At 33.2% G+C, this 16,307-nt stretch overlaps 1 protein-coding gene across 1 annotated transcript in view; it reads left to right on the top strand.

Annotated features, from left to right (window-relative positions):
- The window catches only part of BRDT (bromodomain testis associated), a 75,964-nt gene that overhangs the window by 20,797 nt on the left and 38,860 nt on the right, over positions 1-16,307 (top strand). The window contains exons 5-12 of the mRNA XM_046018662.1: positions 417-770; positions 4,516-4,644; positions 5,526-5,714; positions 6,328-6,497; positions 6,576-6,868; positions 6,951-7,064; positions 7,190-7,330; positions 15,060-15,118. Coding sequence (XP_045874618.1) covers positions 417-770; positions 4,516-4,644; positions 5,526-5,714; positions 6,328-6,497; positions 6,576-6,868; positions 6,951-7,064; positions 7,190-7,330; positions 15,060-15,118 — 1,449 coding nt within the window. The remainder of the gene's footprint in view (positions 1-416; positions 771-4,515; positions 4,645-5,525; positions 5,715-6,327; positions 6,498-6,575; positions 6,869-6,950; positions 7,065-7,189; positions 7,331-15,059; positions 15,119-16,307) is intronic.

Here is a 16,307-nt window from a genome sequence, read left to right as displayed (position 1 = left end):
GTCTGTGTACATTTTGTAACAAGAGACCTAGGATGTGAACCAAATTTTATAGATTTCTTGTAGAATTTGTACTGGTTTACTATATTTTTAGTGTTACTATCAGTTGCCCACCTATCCATTCTGTGGGTTATATAACTTCTTTTGGGTTGATAATTTAAAATTATATACCATAGCTAATTTCAGGTATTCAGAAACTTGTTTTTGTATAACTATGACTTATTTTTCCATATATCTTTCATTTAGGTTTACACAAGACAATTCTTTGAATATTAGGAAGAAAATATTTGAACTATTTACTTATAAAAGAGAAATTAAGCTTTACTAATAATATAGGGAAGACTTGATGCTCTTAAGTTTGAAAACTTGCTCTGAATGCCCCCTTAATTGTAGTTTTTGTTGTTGTTGAACTGTTCCAGGTTACGAGGGGTGTGAAGAGGAAAGCAGATACCACAACTCCTACAGCTTCAGTAGTTAAAGCAAGTGGCGAATCTTCCCCAATGCTTAAAGAAAAGAAATCGTTGAAAATGCCACCTATAAAAGAGAATGTGCTGAAGACTGTTTTGCCAGATTCTCAGCAACAGTGTAAAGTTGTAAAGAATGTTGAAGTGACCGAACAGTTAAGGCACTGTAGTGAGATTCTTAAAGAAATGCTTGCGAAGAAACACTTGTCCTATGCATGGCCCTTTTACAACCCTGTTGATGTTAATGCTCTGGGGCTCCATAACTACTATGATATTGTGAAAAATCCAATGGATCTTGGAACTATTAAGGTAAATGTTATCTTAATAGAAGAAACTTTTCTTGATTATAAAAATACTCTTTTTCAGTGTAAAAATTGTTTTAATTCAGGAAAAGATAAAGAAGAAAATTAAAATCGCTAGTAGGTCATATCACGTGGAATGAATCATAGGAAAAATTTTAAACATCTTTTTTTTCTTCTGTTTTCTTCTATTGTTCTTTGCCACAATGTTTGAGTTGCAGTATGTAATATAACTCTGTACCTAAATTTTCACATACTATTTGTAGACATTTTCTCGTTATATATTCAAGGTTATATTTTTAATAATTGCACGATTCTCATGTAATTTTGGTGAGGGGAATAAGGCATTGATATAGTTTCTAATCCCTCTCTACATTTTTGGGGGGGATGTCTACTGCCTTCGTCAGGTTTTTTAAATTACTATTTTTTAAAATTTGATTCTTAAGTAAACTCTACCCCCAGCATGGGCCTCAAACTCATGACCCCAAGATGAAGAGTCGCATGCTTTACCAACTGAATCAGCCAGGCACCCCTTAATTTTTAATTGGGGTATATATGACATACAATTTTATATGATTAAGGTGTACAGCACAATGATTTGACAGTTCTATTCTTTATTTAGTACTCACCGTGAAAGTGTAGTTACCATCCATCACCATAACAATGTTATTACAATATTGTTGATTATATTCCCTATTCTATACTGTTTATCCCTGTGGCTGATTTTGTGAGTAGAAGTTTGTACCTCTTAATCCCCTTGGCCTATTTCAATCATCCCCCTCTCTCCACCTTGCAATCATCGTTTGTTCACAGTACTTATGAGACTTTTTCTGTATTTATGTGTGTTGTTTTGTTTTTTAGATTCCACATACAAGTGAGATGATAATGGCATTTGTCTTCCTCTGTCTTATTTCACTTAGCATAAATATCCTCTGGGTCAATCCACGTTGTTGCAGATGACAAGATCTTATCATTTTTTATGACTGAGTAATATTCCGTGTGTGTGTGTGTGTGTGTGTGTGTGTGTGTGTGTGTGTGTGTGTGTGAGTGAGAGAGAGAGAGAGAGAGATATTCTTTATCCGTTCATCTATTGATGGACTCTGAGGTTGCTTCAATACCTTGGCTATTGTAAATAATACTGCAATAAACAGGTGCATATATATTTTTTCGAATTAGTGTTTTTGTTTTCTTAAATGAATTATTTATATATCTTGGATATTAACCCCATATCAGATACATAATTCACATATCTCTTCTCCTATTCAGTTGGTTGCTTTTTTGTTTTATGATATTCTTCACTGCGCAAAAGCTTTTTTGTCTGATAGACTTTATTTTTGCTTTTGTTTCCCTGGCCTGAAGGTAGACATCCAGAAAAATTAACTAAAACTAAAAATGTTATCCATGTTCAAGAGATTACTACTTGTATTTTCTTCTAGTTTTATGGTTTTTATGTTTTATTTAGGTCTTTAATCCATTTTGAATTTATTTTTATGTATAGTATAGGTTTTTTTTTTTATCTGGTTTTTGCAGCAACATTTGAAGAGACTGTCTGTTCTCCATTGTATATTCTTGCCTCCTTTGTCAGGGGTTAATTGACCATATAAGTGTTGGTTTATTTCTTTCTGTCCTGTTCTGCTGATGTGTGGGTCTGGTTTTTGTGCCAGTACCTCACTGTTTTGATTACTATAGATTTGTAATATATCTTAAAATCTGGGATTGCAATACCTCTAATTATGTTCTTTTTTTTTAATTTTTTTAATTTTTTTATAAACATATAATGTATTATTATTCCCAGGTCTAGTTATGTTCTTAAGGTTGCTTTGGCAATTCACGCTCTTTGTGGTTCCTTAAAATTTTTAGGATTATTTGTTCTAGGTCTGTGAGTACTTCTATTGGCATTTTCATAGGGATTGCATTAAATCTGTAGATTGCTTTGGGTGGTATGGACATTTTAACTGTTCTTCCAGTTCATAAGCATGGTTTATCTTTCCATTTATGTCTTCACTTTTCTTTCATCAGTGTCTTATAATTTTCAGAGTACAGGTCTTGTACCCTCTGGTTAGATTCATTCCTAGGTTTGTTTTTGTTTTTGATGTAATTATAAATGGGATTGTTTTTCTTAATTATTCTTTCTGCTACTTTGTTATTAGTATATAGATGCAGCATATTTCTGTATATTAATTTTGTGTCCTGCAACTTTACTGAATTCATTTATTCTAATAGCTGTTTGGTAGAGTTTTTAGGTTTTTCTATATACAGTATCATCTCATCTATAAATAGTGACAGTTTTACTTTTCTCTACTACTTTGGGTGCCTTTTACTTATTTTTCTTGTCTGATTGCTGCAGCTAGGATTTTTAGTACTATGTTGAATAAAAGTGATGAGAGTGGACATCCCTGTTCTTGGTCTTAGAAGAAAAGCTTTCAGTTTTTCACCATTGAATATGATATTAGCTGTGGTTTTTCATATATGGCCTTTATTATATTGAGGTATGTTTGATTTAAACCCACACTGTTGAGAGTTTTATCATGAGCAGATTTGAGTTTTGTCATATTTTTTCTACAGTTATTGAGATGACCGTATGGCTTTTACCCTTCATTTTATTCATGTATTATATCCTGTTGATTGATTTGTAGATACTGAATCATCCTTGCATTCCTGGGATAAATCCCACTTGTTTATGATGAAAATTTTTGGTAACATTTTGTTGAGGATTTTTGCATCTATGTTCATCAGGGGTATTGGCCTGTAATTTTTTTTTAATAGTGTCTTTATTTTATTATCAGGGCGATTCTGGCCTCATAGAAGGAATTTGGAACTTTCTATTCCACTTATTTTTTTTGAATAGTTTGAGGAAGTTAGGTATTAAAACTCTTTAAATGTTTGGTAGGATTCCCTTGTGAAGCCATGTGGTCCCAACTTCTGTTTCTTGGGAGTTTTTGATTACTGATTAAATTCCATTACAAGTAATTGGTCTGTTCAGATTTTCTATTTCATCATGACTTAGTCTCAGAAGATTGTGTGTTTCTGGGAATTTATCCATTTCTTCTAGGTTATCTTGATTTGTTGTCCTATTTTTATTTATTTAATTTTTTTTTTGGTAATAGTCTCTTAACCTTTGTATTTCTATGGATTGGTTGTTTCTTCTCTTTCATTTCTGAATCCTCTTTTTTTGATGTGTCTGGGTAAAGGTTTATCAATTTTGTCTTTTTTTTCCAAAGGATTGGCTCTTGCTTTCATTTGTCTTTTTGGTTGTTTTTTTTAGTCTCTTCATTTCCGCTTTGATGTTAGTATTTCTTTCCTTTTACCTAATTTGTTCATTTTTAAATGTCTTTTCATTTTGAGGAAATTTTTAATACAAATCTTTCATTTAAATGTTCAGGGTTGGTTTGAGGAATTCATCTTTTCATTGCTTTCCTAGGATCATATTTGTCTAAGATTGTCTGGAAATGCACTATTTTCCTGCTTTTCTGATTATGTTCCTCTTCTTTTCTTTTTTTTTTATACTTGGAATATCAATCTTCCTTACCTCTACTTATCAAAATTCATTGGATATTCTCAAGGTCCAAAAATACAGAACAAATACAGCAGGATTTTAACATTTGTCAAATTTGGAGGGTGGGTGTCTATTTTTGTGTATTACCTGTGTTCTTCTGTATGTTTCAACTGTTTCATAATATAAATAATTCATGTAAATGCTCAAATGATTATTGGACTGTGTTGTTTGTGAATCCTGTAGTTTTTCCTTAATTTAGGGGAAAATGGACAACCAAGAATATAAAGATGCATATGAATTTGCTGCAGATGTTAGATTAATGTTCATGAATTGCTACAAATACAATCCTCCAGATCATGAAGTAGTAACAATGGCAAGAATGCTCCAGGTAAGTTGATAGGTGTGCTCTGAAAGTGAGTTTTCTCTGAACATAGTTTGGAAATTTTATTTTATTTCTTTAAAAGATTTTATTTACTTGAGAGAGCTAAAGTGAGAGAGATACAGAAGGAGAGGGAGAAGCAGACCCACCACCGAGTAGAGAGCTCGATGCAGGGCTTGATCCCAGGACCCTGAGATCATGACCTGAGCTGAAGGCAGAGACTTTAACTGACTGAGCCACCCAGGTGCCCCTAATTTAGAAATTTTAGAGAACCATAACTCAAAAAATAAAGAATGCCCCACTTCCCAAATATAAAAATTGACTCTTAAAATGGGGTGGTTTTTTAAGGTACAGTATCCATTATTAACAAATCTTTTAAGGAGGCTGCATTATACATAGAGGATATGGGGGGAAAATTAGTGAAGAGGGAATGGTCGATAGCTTGAGATAGGATTGACTAGAACCCATGTTCCCCTGAAGGTAAAGCTCTAGGACTTTTGGGTGGAATGTCGTGGAGTGAGAGGTAGTGGAATGATGCATCAGCCATAGGGCAGGAGCTCCTTGAAAGAAGGTCCTCTATACAGCCAAAGAGGTCTATCTTACTTACATCGAAGAGAGGAGAAAAGTTTTAAGGTTGGCAGGCAAGAAAGCATGAGTCTTATGTTACTTCTTTGGTTAACACCCCCCCTCCCCATTTTACAGAGATAAAATGGACATATAACACTGTATACATTTAAAGTATATAATAGAATGATTTGATGTACATACTATGCAATGATTACTCAAAGGAAAAATAGAATTATCAAAATATGACATTTGCTGAAGGGTGTTACTGCTGTATTAAGTTGGAAACGCAGAAAATCTTTATATCGTCTAATTTTTTATTATAGGATGTTTTTGAAATGCATTTTGCAAAAATCCCAGATGAACCTGTGGAGACTATGCCTGTCTGCTACATAAGAACAGACACCACAAAAATCCTTGGTAGAGAAAGCAGTAGTGAAGCTTCCTCTGAAGGTAACTCTTCTGGGGATTCTGAAGATGAACGAGTTCAGCGTCTTGCAAAGCTTCAGGAGCAGGTAGTTGATTGTATTGATGAAAGTTTTTGTATTTTTATGAGCTGTTGTTGCAGATCTATTATAAGTCTTTTTTGTAGATGAAAAGCTGTTACATTTAGATCACTTAGGAGCTATGCCTTTGTTTACTTCCTGCCACGTTTGTAATGTTTTGTAATGTAATGTAATGTCTTTCTTACACAAAGATCTATGTATCTTAAAATTCTGTTACCTGTCTAACCACAAGGAATTTATTCTCATTGAAAAAATTTATATGACATAATCCAAGATATTTTATGGATGAGTTTTTGTTCAGTATTGCTACCTTTTCTGATACAATGTTAGTCTACTCCTAGCTCAAGCCTGAAAGAAAACAAAGTTGAGATTACCTGGAAATGTTAATTTTCATGGTCTGTTTTTAGTTGAATATCTTAGTTTATGGGTTGAGCATGGAATAGTATTTCTGGTTTAATGTATGCCCTTCAAAATAATGAATTTGTGGAATGAAATTAGAACTTGAAGGAAATATAATATGAAATGAATTTCAAAAGGATAGGGTTGACTTTTAAGTGCCTTCATTTTTTTCCTAATGTGTTTAGAGCCATGAATGTTTATAAAGAATTTTTTTCTTTATTAGCTGAAAGCTGTTCATCAACAGCTACAGGTTCTCTCCCAAGTACCTTTCCGTAAACTAAAGAAAAAGAGTAAGTCTAAAAGGGAAAAGAAGAAAGAAAAGGCTAATAACAGAGATGAAAATCCAAGAAAAAAGTTTAAACAAGTGAACTTAAAGGAGAAATCCAAAAGCAAGTAAGTATCTTTTATAATGCCTTATTCATATAGTAGTATTATTTAACATAAATTTGACTAAATTTAATTTTTGTTTAGTCAGCCAAAGAAGAGGAAACAACAATTGTTCACTCTGAAACCTGAAGATGAGGATAATGCTAAGCCTATGAACTATGATGAGAAAAGGCAGTTAAGCTTGGATATAAACAAACTCCCTGGAGATAAACTTGGGCGAGTAGTTCATATAATACAATCAAGAGAGCCTTCTCTGAGAAATTCCAACCCTGATGAGATAGAGATAGACTTTGAAACACTGAAAGCATCAACACTGAGAGAACTGGAAAAGTACGTTGCTGCATGTCTAAGAAGAAAAAGACCGATAAAACCTCAGGGTAAGTATTTCTATCAGGAGAAAGCAGTCTGGTATTTGTGTTAGTTTTTGATAAGACTTTTTTTCCCTCTTAAATCATATAGGTAAGAAAATAACAAAGTCCAAAGAAGAATTTCATTCACAGAAAAAACAGGAGTTGGAAAAGCGGTTACTAGATGTCAATAACCAGTTAAATTCAAGAAAATGTCAAGCAAAACGTAGGTGGCAGTTTTTTATGTATCTGTTTTTTAAAAGGAAGGAGGTTTCTGTTTTTTTTTTTTTTCAAGTGTTAGTGTGATTATTTGATTCTGCTGGCATTGTAATGTGTTTCCCTGTTTTGTAGCTGAGAAAACCCAGCCATCCAAGGCTGTTGGAAGTGGTTCCCGATTGAGTGAAAGCAGCAGCAGCAGCACTAGCAGCTCATCGGAGACTGAAAGCAGCAGCAGTGATTCAAGCTCCTCGGACAGCAGTGATTCTGAATCAGGTTAGCTGTCCCCTTAAGTGTACCTGTTTGTGGGAACATTCGTTTTTTGTATTATTGAGACTTATATTTTTAAGAAATGTTTGTCATTTACCCAGAACCCATGGTTTGGATGCCACACTTACTTATTTTTAATTGCCTGTTGACATTCTTACTATTTTCTTTAAAAGAGATAACTGTGTAAAATGGAAACTTCATATTATTTGTATAAGACTTACAGGTTTGTAATGTTGAAAAGAAATTTACTAAAGGAGGGAGATAGTTTCTTAATATATAATACCACATCTTAATTTGAGAAAATAACAAATAATAAAATTCCGATCTTCACTTCTTTTTATAAAATAAAGGCTTATTTGAGGACATCTTTCACTTTATTCTGCATGATATATCAGACCACTCTAATGTTGCAAAGTATGTCCTGTTGTGACAGTATATTCTAAATTGAATAAGCACTTTGAATTGTCATCCCAGAAAATGTTTAAAGCAGAATTTTATTCACTTTTGCATTTTCACTAATACATATTCCATTTATAGAAAAAATGTACTTCAAATTGAGATTTTCAGTTATGCTAAAGTATCATATTACCCTGGTAGTTTATCATCAACTGTATCAAGCTTAATTCAGTCATGTTTTCTTTGTGCTTTTATTGATGGTTATGTAGTTGACAAGTAATCACTGCCCCAAGGATACTCACTTGGCAGGGGCATCCCATTATTGTCCACCAAAAGATACATTCAGAATATAGGACACTTCTGTGCCTAAAATTTTGCTTTCTTTTAAATGAGTTTTGTTTGTTTGTTTGTTTGTCATGAGATTTAGTTCTTTTTTAAAAAAATATCCTCCACACAATATTGTCACATCAGGGATTCTTAACCATTTGTAAAAATGTCCCTCTTATTTCAGTCTGGTAGTAAGGGTCTGCTGGCTTGGAGTACATTCTGTTTCATTTTTGGTTCGTTTTAGTTTGCATTTATGTGGTGCTGATTGCTGCGTTTTGTTTTTACATTTCTAAAGTATATAGTGGTAAACGTTTTTGTTAGAGTAAAAAATTTTTACTTTTGGAATTTGTCATAGTAAATTTTTAAATTATTTTTGGGCTCTGATTATACATTATTTCCTTATATTTGACTTTAAAGCATAAAACAGTGCTGGAAAAGTATTTTAAATTGTAATTAGTGTTTGTAATTTCATCTAATAAAGCATTTGTGGCCTAATAAGTTAGAGCACTTTGTCTTTCATTTGTAGGATAAAACTGAGTTATCCAATTATATATTGGCTACTGATCAATAAATGCCTTGAGCATTAGTGGAAAAGTACTATATACAGAGTGCTTCAGTAAAGGTATTCAAAAATACCTTATTTTTAATTTGAATTATCAATTTCTGATAGTCTCTAATACATTGCTTAAAGGAAAGATGTTCATCATCCACTATTTGTGCTTAAAGTGGTATAATATGTATGTTTTCCTAACTTTCTAGTGGAATATCTTGGCCTCAGAGTTATAGTTTTTTTTAACACCTTTGTGTTAAAATTGAATTTTATTCAACACAAAGGTGTTAAAAAAAACTATAACTCTTTATGACTGATGTTCTTTTTTAATGTCATGTTTTTCAATAATGGACTGTTTTTGAAAATACTGTTAAAATCAAAGCAACACATTCTTAAATTTCAGCTTACATTATGGATAATATATAGGTTTGTGACACTAAGGTCAGTTTGTCTTCTAACATAATGGTATGAGTTATCATTTTTCTGTGAAATTTTTGTTTCATAAATGTTGAAACTATGTACTTGATTCAAGAAACACTATACGTACAATGCACAATTATAAATTGCAAACACTGGTGCCTAACTTAAATGAGCATTAAGTTCTGTTTTGTTTTTTTTTGTTGTTGCTTATTTTGTTTAGTGAAATAAATTAGTAAGTGAAGCAATAGGACCTTTGTCCTAAATATTAACTTTAATTGTATGCATTAAAATATTGTAAGGCCCTTAATTTTTAGTGTGTAATCTAAGAACATTTTTTTAAAAGATTTTATTTATTTATTTGACAGAGATCACAAGTAGGCAAAGAGGCAGGCAGAGAGAGAGGAGGAAGCAGTCTCCTGGCTGAGCAGAGAGCCCGATGCAGGGCTCGATCCCAGGACCCTGGGATCGAGCTGAGCAGAGGGCCCGATGCAGGGCTCGATCCCAGGACCCTGGGATCATGACCTGAGCCAAAGGCAGATGCTTTAACCCACTAAGCCACCCAGGCGCCCCCTAAGAACACTTTTTATTTGAACAACAGAAACCCTAAATAAAAGGACTGTAAATTATGAAAAATAATTTGCAGACCGTATCAATAGCAATGCTGAAGTAAAAATAAGTAAAGCATCTACCGTTCTTAATTATGTACATGAGAGTCTCAAGGAGCAGATGACAAATCCCAAGTATGTATAAGTAAGTCTCAGGGTGGAGGGAAATGGAATTATTTACCGAGAAAATACAATTTGTGAAAATTAGGAATATTAGCAAAAAGTCTGTCATATAAGTAAAACTTAGCTGAAAATATGCAGAAGATTTTGTAGCTTTAGAGTTTATTATGATTTGCCCAGAACTGAAACTTGGAATATCTTGATTACCATAATTCTGGTTAATAAGGCTTTTGATTATTCAAGATAGGTGATAAGAATATAAGTTCATTTCTTCAAAATGTTAATAGAAGAAATTTTTCTGAAAGCTTTTGTGAGAAATTCTTTCCTGATAGAAGATTATTGATCTTTAGCAATTTTTTCTTAATCTGTTTTTTAATACCTGCCTTTTGGAATTTTTATAGCAGGTTGACTGTATGCAGTTTTCTTAACCAAGTCATAATCTTTTATGATTTTGGTTATCAAGGACAGAGCTCTGCATTAACTTCTCTTAATTCCCCAATATTTTTGACTCATTTTTCTTCATTTATCCTCTATTATGAGTTGGTCTGTCTTTACTCCAGTAGCATTCTGTTCAGATGTGTGAAATGGGTGCGCAAAATGTTTGAAAGGTAACATTTGTGAAAAACATTTAAGTGTTATAAATTGTGTTACAGTTGTTTATTCTACATTATTTTTATTTATTTATTTGTTTGTTTTAAAAAAAGATTTTATTTATTTATTTACAGACAGAGATCATAAGTAGGCAGAGAGGCAGGCAGAGAGAGAAGGAAGCAGGCTCCCTGCCAAGCAGAGAGCCCAATGTGGGACTCAATCCCAGGACCCTGAGATCATGACCGGAGCCGAAGGCAGAGACTTAACACACTGAGCCACCCAGGCGCCCTATTCTACATTATTTAAATGATTATCTTCTCTATATTCTCAAACCTTATTTTATATACTTTTGAAAAATATGGACTCAATTCTCCTTTATTAAATAGGATTAATTAAATGGCAGAGTTTTGATTTCCAAGGAAAGTTTGATTTAAAAATTCTTTAACATTTCAAGCAAGATATTAAATCCATTCCAAGAATGGAGTTGGAATGAAATCCCCAAATCTTTGAAAAATACAAATGAGCTATCTGTGGGGTAGAATCAGTACTTGCAGATATGTTGTAATTTGGTTTTATAATTTAAATTATTTTCTTGACTAGCAATAGTATATAGAAATTGTCATGTGCAGATTACTCAAGAACATTTATTAAACATTCGTATAAATATAAGACCTTCCTAAATTATTTCTCAGAACCATCAAAATATCAAATGTCAGATCAAAGATGTTAATGATGTTTGATAATAAAATGAATTCCAGATGCTTATATCCTATGTTAGCTAGCCTCTTAACACATAACCTGTTGAGAGTTTTCTAATGTTCAACAACTTTGGCTATGTTGAGTGTTATAATAGGGATGAATATAATAATTAATAGATGCAATCTTGTGGTGAATATTACTAAGAAACAAATGGGAACAGCTCATAGGTAGTAGTGCCTTTGATAGAAATCTTGTGGGAAATAACTTTAGTAACTAAGTGTAAGCTCAAATACTCAGTATAGAATATTTTTCAGGAATGTTTATAATTTCAGTTGTTTACTACTTACAAAGGAAACTCAGTGGTTACAGCATCAATTCTTTTTCTTATTAGACAAAGTGAATTTGTCACTTCCGTTGAGACTTTTTGCTTTCGTTGGCTTCAGGCCTTTTCAGAGAATGAAATCTATGATGTTCTCTAACAGGTTTTTTTTTTTTTTTTTAAAGCTTACTTAGTTATGGGTGACTTACAAACAGGAATAAAACAACGTCTCTTTTTAGTTCTCTACAACCTAGGTTCTCTGTAGAAGTGACAAGGATGTGATTTTTTTTTTTCATGCAATGGAAAAAGGACAAAAAGGACTTGCTTCAAGTCTGGATTTTGTTTTACCTTTTTAGGAGGGGGATGGTTTAGTGAATGTGAGAAGTATGAAATGACAGTTTGGGAATAATCTTTGCCATTTAAGAAAAATGATCAGAGTTTATCATTGAAATTTAAAACCTTATGATTTTTCTCATCAATTAAAATGTTTTCAAATCAAAAGCACCAGAAAAATTCAAAGACCCAGGCTTGATTGAAAACTTGTATATATATTGAGGTCCATACTTGAGCCTTTGAGTCTTCCAAATTAGTGATGATATTTGTCTTGTGCATTTAAATATTTTCTGTTAAAAATGGATCTTCCTGAATAAGCAGTCTGTCTAGAATAGTGTTTTCTCAGTACATTAGAATCACCTGTAAAACTTTTAAAATAGTGTCCAAACCTGAAATGAATAGAGAATGGGGCCAGGTATATGTGATGTTAAAAGTATCTCAGGTAACTTAATGTACTGCCACATTTGAGAACTAATGGTCTAGGGTTTTTTCCTTTTGTTTCCACTTCTTAACTCTAATTATAATGGCTTTGGTAAAAGGAACAGCAGTTTATAATTGGGTTGTTCTGGAGCACCTGGGTAGCTCACTCGTTTAAGTGTTGTGCCTTGGGTTCAGGTCATGATCCCAGGGTCCTGGAATTGAGCCCCACGGGGAGTGTGCTTCTCTCTCTCCCTCCACTCCCTTCTCCATCCCTCTCTCTCTCTCTGCTCACTCTCTCACTCTCTCTCAAATAAATAAAATCTTCAAAAAATAATTGGGTGGTTCTTCTATATTAAAATAAGTACCAAACTCTTCAACGAAAATGGCTAAGCGGTCTTTAAAGGAATCAAAATTTTTTAGTTCAAAAACAAATTGCTTGGTTTTTTTTTTTTTAATCAATAGAACACATCTTTGGTGATAAGTTTGGGCAAATCATTTAACGTCTCTGGACATTCTTTCTTATAAAATATGGTAGCGGAACCCAGGAGTGACTTCCAATTACCTGTCTAAACCCTGTACTATGTAACAGAAGTGTGATTTATTTTTCTAATTTAAAAATTTTCAGTAAATTTTTTCTGCTTATATGGTATAACACTCTGGTTTTACACTATGGTATTATATTCATATTCAATGTATTAAATTTTTTAGCCCATACTATCTTGCTGATAATATTTGCTATCTCAAGCATTTATCAGTGCTTTGATAGGTAATGGGTATTAAACCAATTCTTGAAGCAAATGTTTGATTCCAGCTCTTTTTTTTTTTAACTAAATGATTAAATTTTTTTCCCTTAAGTTTAAAACGAAAACTTTCCAATCCAAGTTTTATATTAAGGAAAATGTTTAAGGAAAGATGTGAAAATAGAACATATTACATAACATGCATAAGATGCGTTTTTAGTAGTTCACATTTATTATCTGATTCAGTCTTCTTAAGGTAGGTATGCATTTCATCACATTCCCTGGAGAATTAGTTGACATATGTGTTACCACTGTACTGCTCAATTTCATTAATATTTTCAAGACCTGGGGCTTCTTCACTACTTGAAATGATGTCTTAAGCTTGGTAGTGAAAATGTGTATATTTTTCTTTCAATTGCAAAGTCCAGGAACTCATAAATAAGCAGAAATAAATAGTTTCACTTCACTACATCCCTGAAAAGTCAAATATATGAGTAGAATCAGAACCAAAATGCCGAGTTTTAGTCTGTCATTATTCATCTATCCATAGTCTCTAAGACTTTTATGAAACATACTGTATTGGGTGGTTTTTTTAATTGCAGTATAATTGACATATGATAGTCTATTAGTTTCAGGTGTATTATGTAGTATTCAGCATTTGTATACATTGCGAAATAATAACTACAATAAGTCTATAGTTACCATTCTGGTTTTTTCATTTAAAAATTCTTTGATGCCTTTTGCTAGTGTCTTCAGACTTGGAGATGCTAATTTTTAAAATTCTGAGCTTTATTTTTATATATCAAAAAACTAAATAATGCCCTTGAATTTTTTAGTAGAACACTAATGTGGTATGTCATATTTTACTCTAATTTATACTTAAGAATTTATGTAAATCATAGAATAATGTAGTTCAGCTGCATACTTGAATAGTTAAGATGTGTAGATGTGCATATAATATATGACCATATTAATGAAGTCTTTTTTTTGTTCAAAGCCGAAACCATAATTTATTCCCTAAATGTGAAAGCTCCTTGGATCTATAGCCTCTCAGACTTTGCTCTCTGTATTCTTCCCTTCCACCTAACCCCCAACACTTAAATAATACTTAGAGGAGTGACATTAAGATGGTTCTCGTCATTTCAAATACTTGAATTCTTTAAATTAAAGCACTTAATTGAGTGGCATTTAGCAGTTTTAACAATGTCCAGCATCAAACATTTTAGGAGAGGAAAGAACAGTAACACATCCAGTGGAAACTGATGGCATTTCAGGAGACAGAAGGTAATTATTAAAATTAGAATATTTTAAGTTTGAATAAGATTTGATGTTAACCAGCTGTGGTGCCCTGGAGCCCAAGGCTTAGGTGACTCATGGACACTTACCTGGAAAGGTGGGTCAAGGCATTAACTGCCGGGTTGGTGCTTTACCACATTGACCTAGGCTTATGATTGGGGAGGAGAGCACTAGAATCAATTGTAAGATAAAGAGGAACCTATGAGCACCGCTTCAGAGATCTCTTTTTGTATCTATCCTCCCACCAATGTCCTCTGTAAAGGTATTTCTAAAGGTGAAGAAGGTAGTATAAAAACCATTTGTTGCTACATAATTGAGGCTGCCAGATAGCTAGAGAATAAATAAAGGATTATTTGGGGTCTTTCCTAGAGTGTTCTTAGCAGAGCAGACTTGGCCATGAAATCAAATAGCTTCACTTTTCATAAGACTCAGTTAGATTAGTGACATACCCTTCTCTTATAGTAAATTCTTAATTATTTAATTAAGTCCCTTATGGCTATATTTATGGCTGCTTGATAAAAAGGTTTTACTATAATTCAGCCTACTTGTTTAAAACCTTATCTGTGTTATAACTTGTTCCTTTTTAAACTATTATTCAAACTCTTTACTATGCTGTTCTTTTTGCCTAATAATCCAAAGTGAAATTTGTGAGTGGATATTTATTCCATTATGTGGAAAAGAAAATATCCCTTTCAAAAAACAAGTATTCCTTTAGAATTTTGACTGGTTCAAAGATCAAAAACCTGGTTAACTGTAAGAATTTCTTGATTTAAGAGGTTGGTATTAAAGGTATTTTCTTGAAATGACCATTTTATTTCTAATATGAAAATCATTTATAATTTAAATGGTAAGTTTTTAAGCTGGTAAATATTGAAATATTTCTTTATATACTGAAATATTTCTTTATATACATTTGCAGAAATGTTTCCTAAATTTACTGGAGTAAGACAGAATGATTCTCCTAAAGAACAAGTAAAGGTAAGTTAATTCTTCCATTTTTTTACCTTAGAATTTTAAAATGTATGCTGTGACTCACTGGTGTAGTGGTAAATTCTTTAAAATTTGTTTTGAATTTGGGTGCCTGGGTGGCTCAGTTGGGTGGGCATCTGCCTTCATATCAGGTCATGATCTCAGAGTCCCAGGATCAAGCCCCTCTCCCCCCACTCTTCAGGGAGTCTGCTTCTCCCTCTCCCTCTGCTCCTCTCCCTGCTTGTGCTCTGTTGCTCACTCTCTCAAATGAGTAAATAAAATCTTAAAAAAAATTTCATCCTGAAGAAAATAGAATATAGGAACTAGGTGGCTACCTTTTTTTTTTAATAAGGTATAACTGTTCTATAAATCAGACAGATTAGTAGAACAAATTATAGAAGTTTAGAATTAATCTTGAGAGTCTAAATACAGAGAGAAGGCCTTGCTTTTCCTATATGCACACAGTAGGATATAGGGTGTGTACAGTAAGGTGGAATTTCTAAGGGTAGTAGGAAAATGGTAGTTAGGGTTTAAGATAAAGCTTTTAATTAACAGCTATTAATTTTTATTATATCTGATTAGTAAATGACATGCTTTGAAAAGGATAGAAGTAATTTTTTTTCCATTTTATTTATTTTTTCAGCGTAACAGTATTCATTCTTTTTGCACAACACCCAGTGCTCCATGCAAAACGTGCCCTCCCCATTACCCACCACCTGTTCCCCCAACCTCCCACCCCTGACCCTTCAAAACCCTCAGGTTGTTTTTCAGAGTCCATAGTCTATTATGGTTCGCCTCCCCTTCCAAATTTTTTTTTTAAATAAACATATAATGTATTTTTATCCCCAGGGGTACAGGTCTGTGAATCGCCAGGTTTACACACTTCACAGCACTCACCATAGCACTTACCCTCCCCAGTGTCCATAGCCCCCTCCCCCTCTCCCAATCCCACCTCCCCCCAGCAACCCCCAGTTTGTTTTGTGAGATTAAGAGTCATTTATGGTTTGTCTCCCTCCCAATCCCATCTTGTTTCATTTATTCTTCTCCTATCCCCCTAACCCCCCATGTTGCTTCTCCATGTCCTCATATCAGGGAGATCATATGATAGTTGTCTTTCTCCGATTGACTTATTTCACTAAGCATGATACGCTCTAGTTCCATCCATGTCGTCGCAAATGGCATGATTTCATTTCTTTTG

Source organism: Meles meles, chromosome 1 (genome assembly GCF_922984935.1).
Source record: "Meles meles chromosome 1, mMelMel3.1 paternal haplotype, whole genome shotgun sequence".
NCBI lineage: Eukaryota > Metazoa > Chordata > Mammalia > Carnivora > Mustelidae > Meles > Meles meles.
This window is presented reverse-complemented; position numbering and strand designations above follow the sequence as displayed.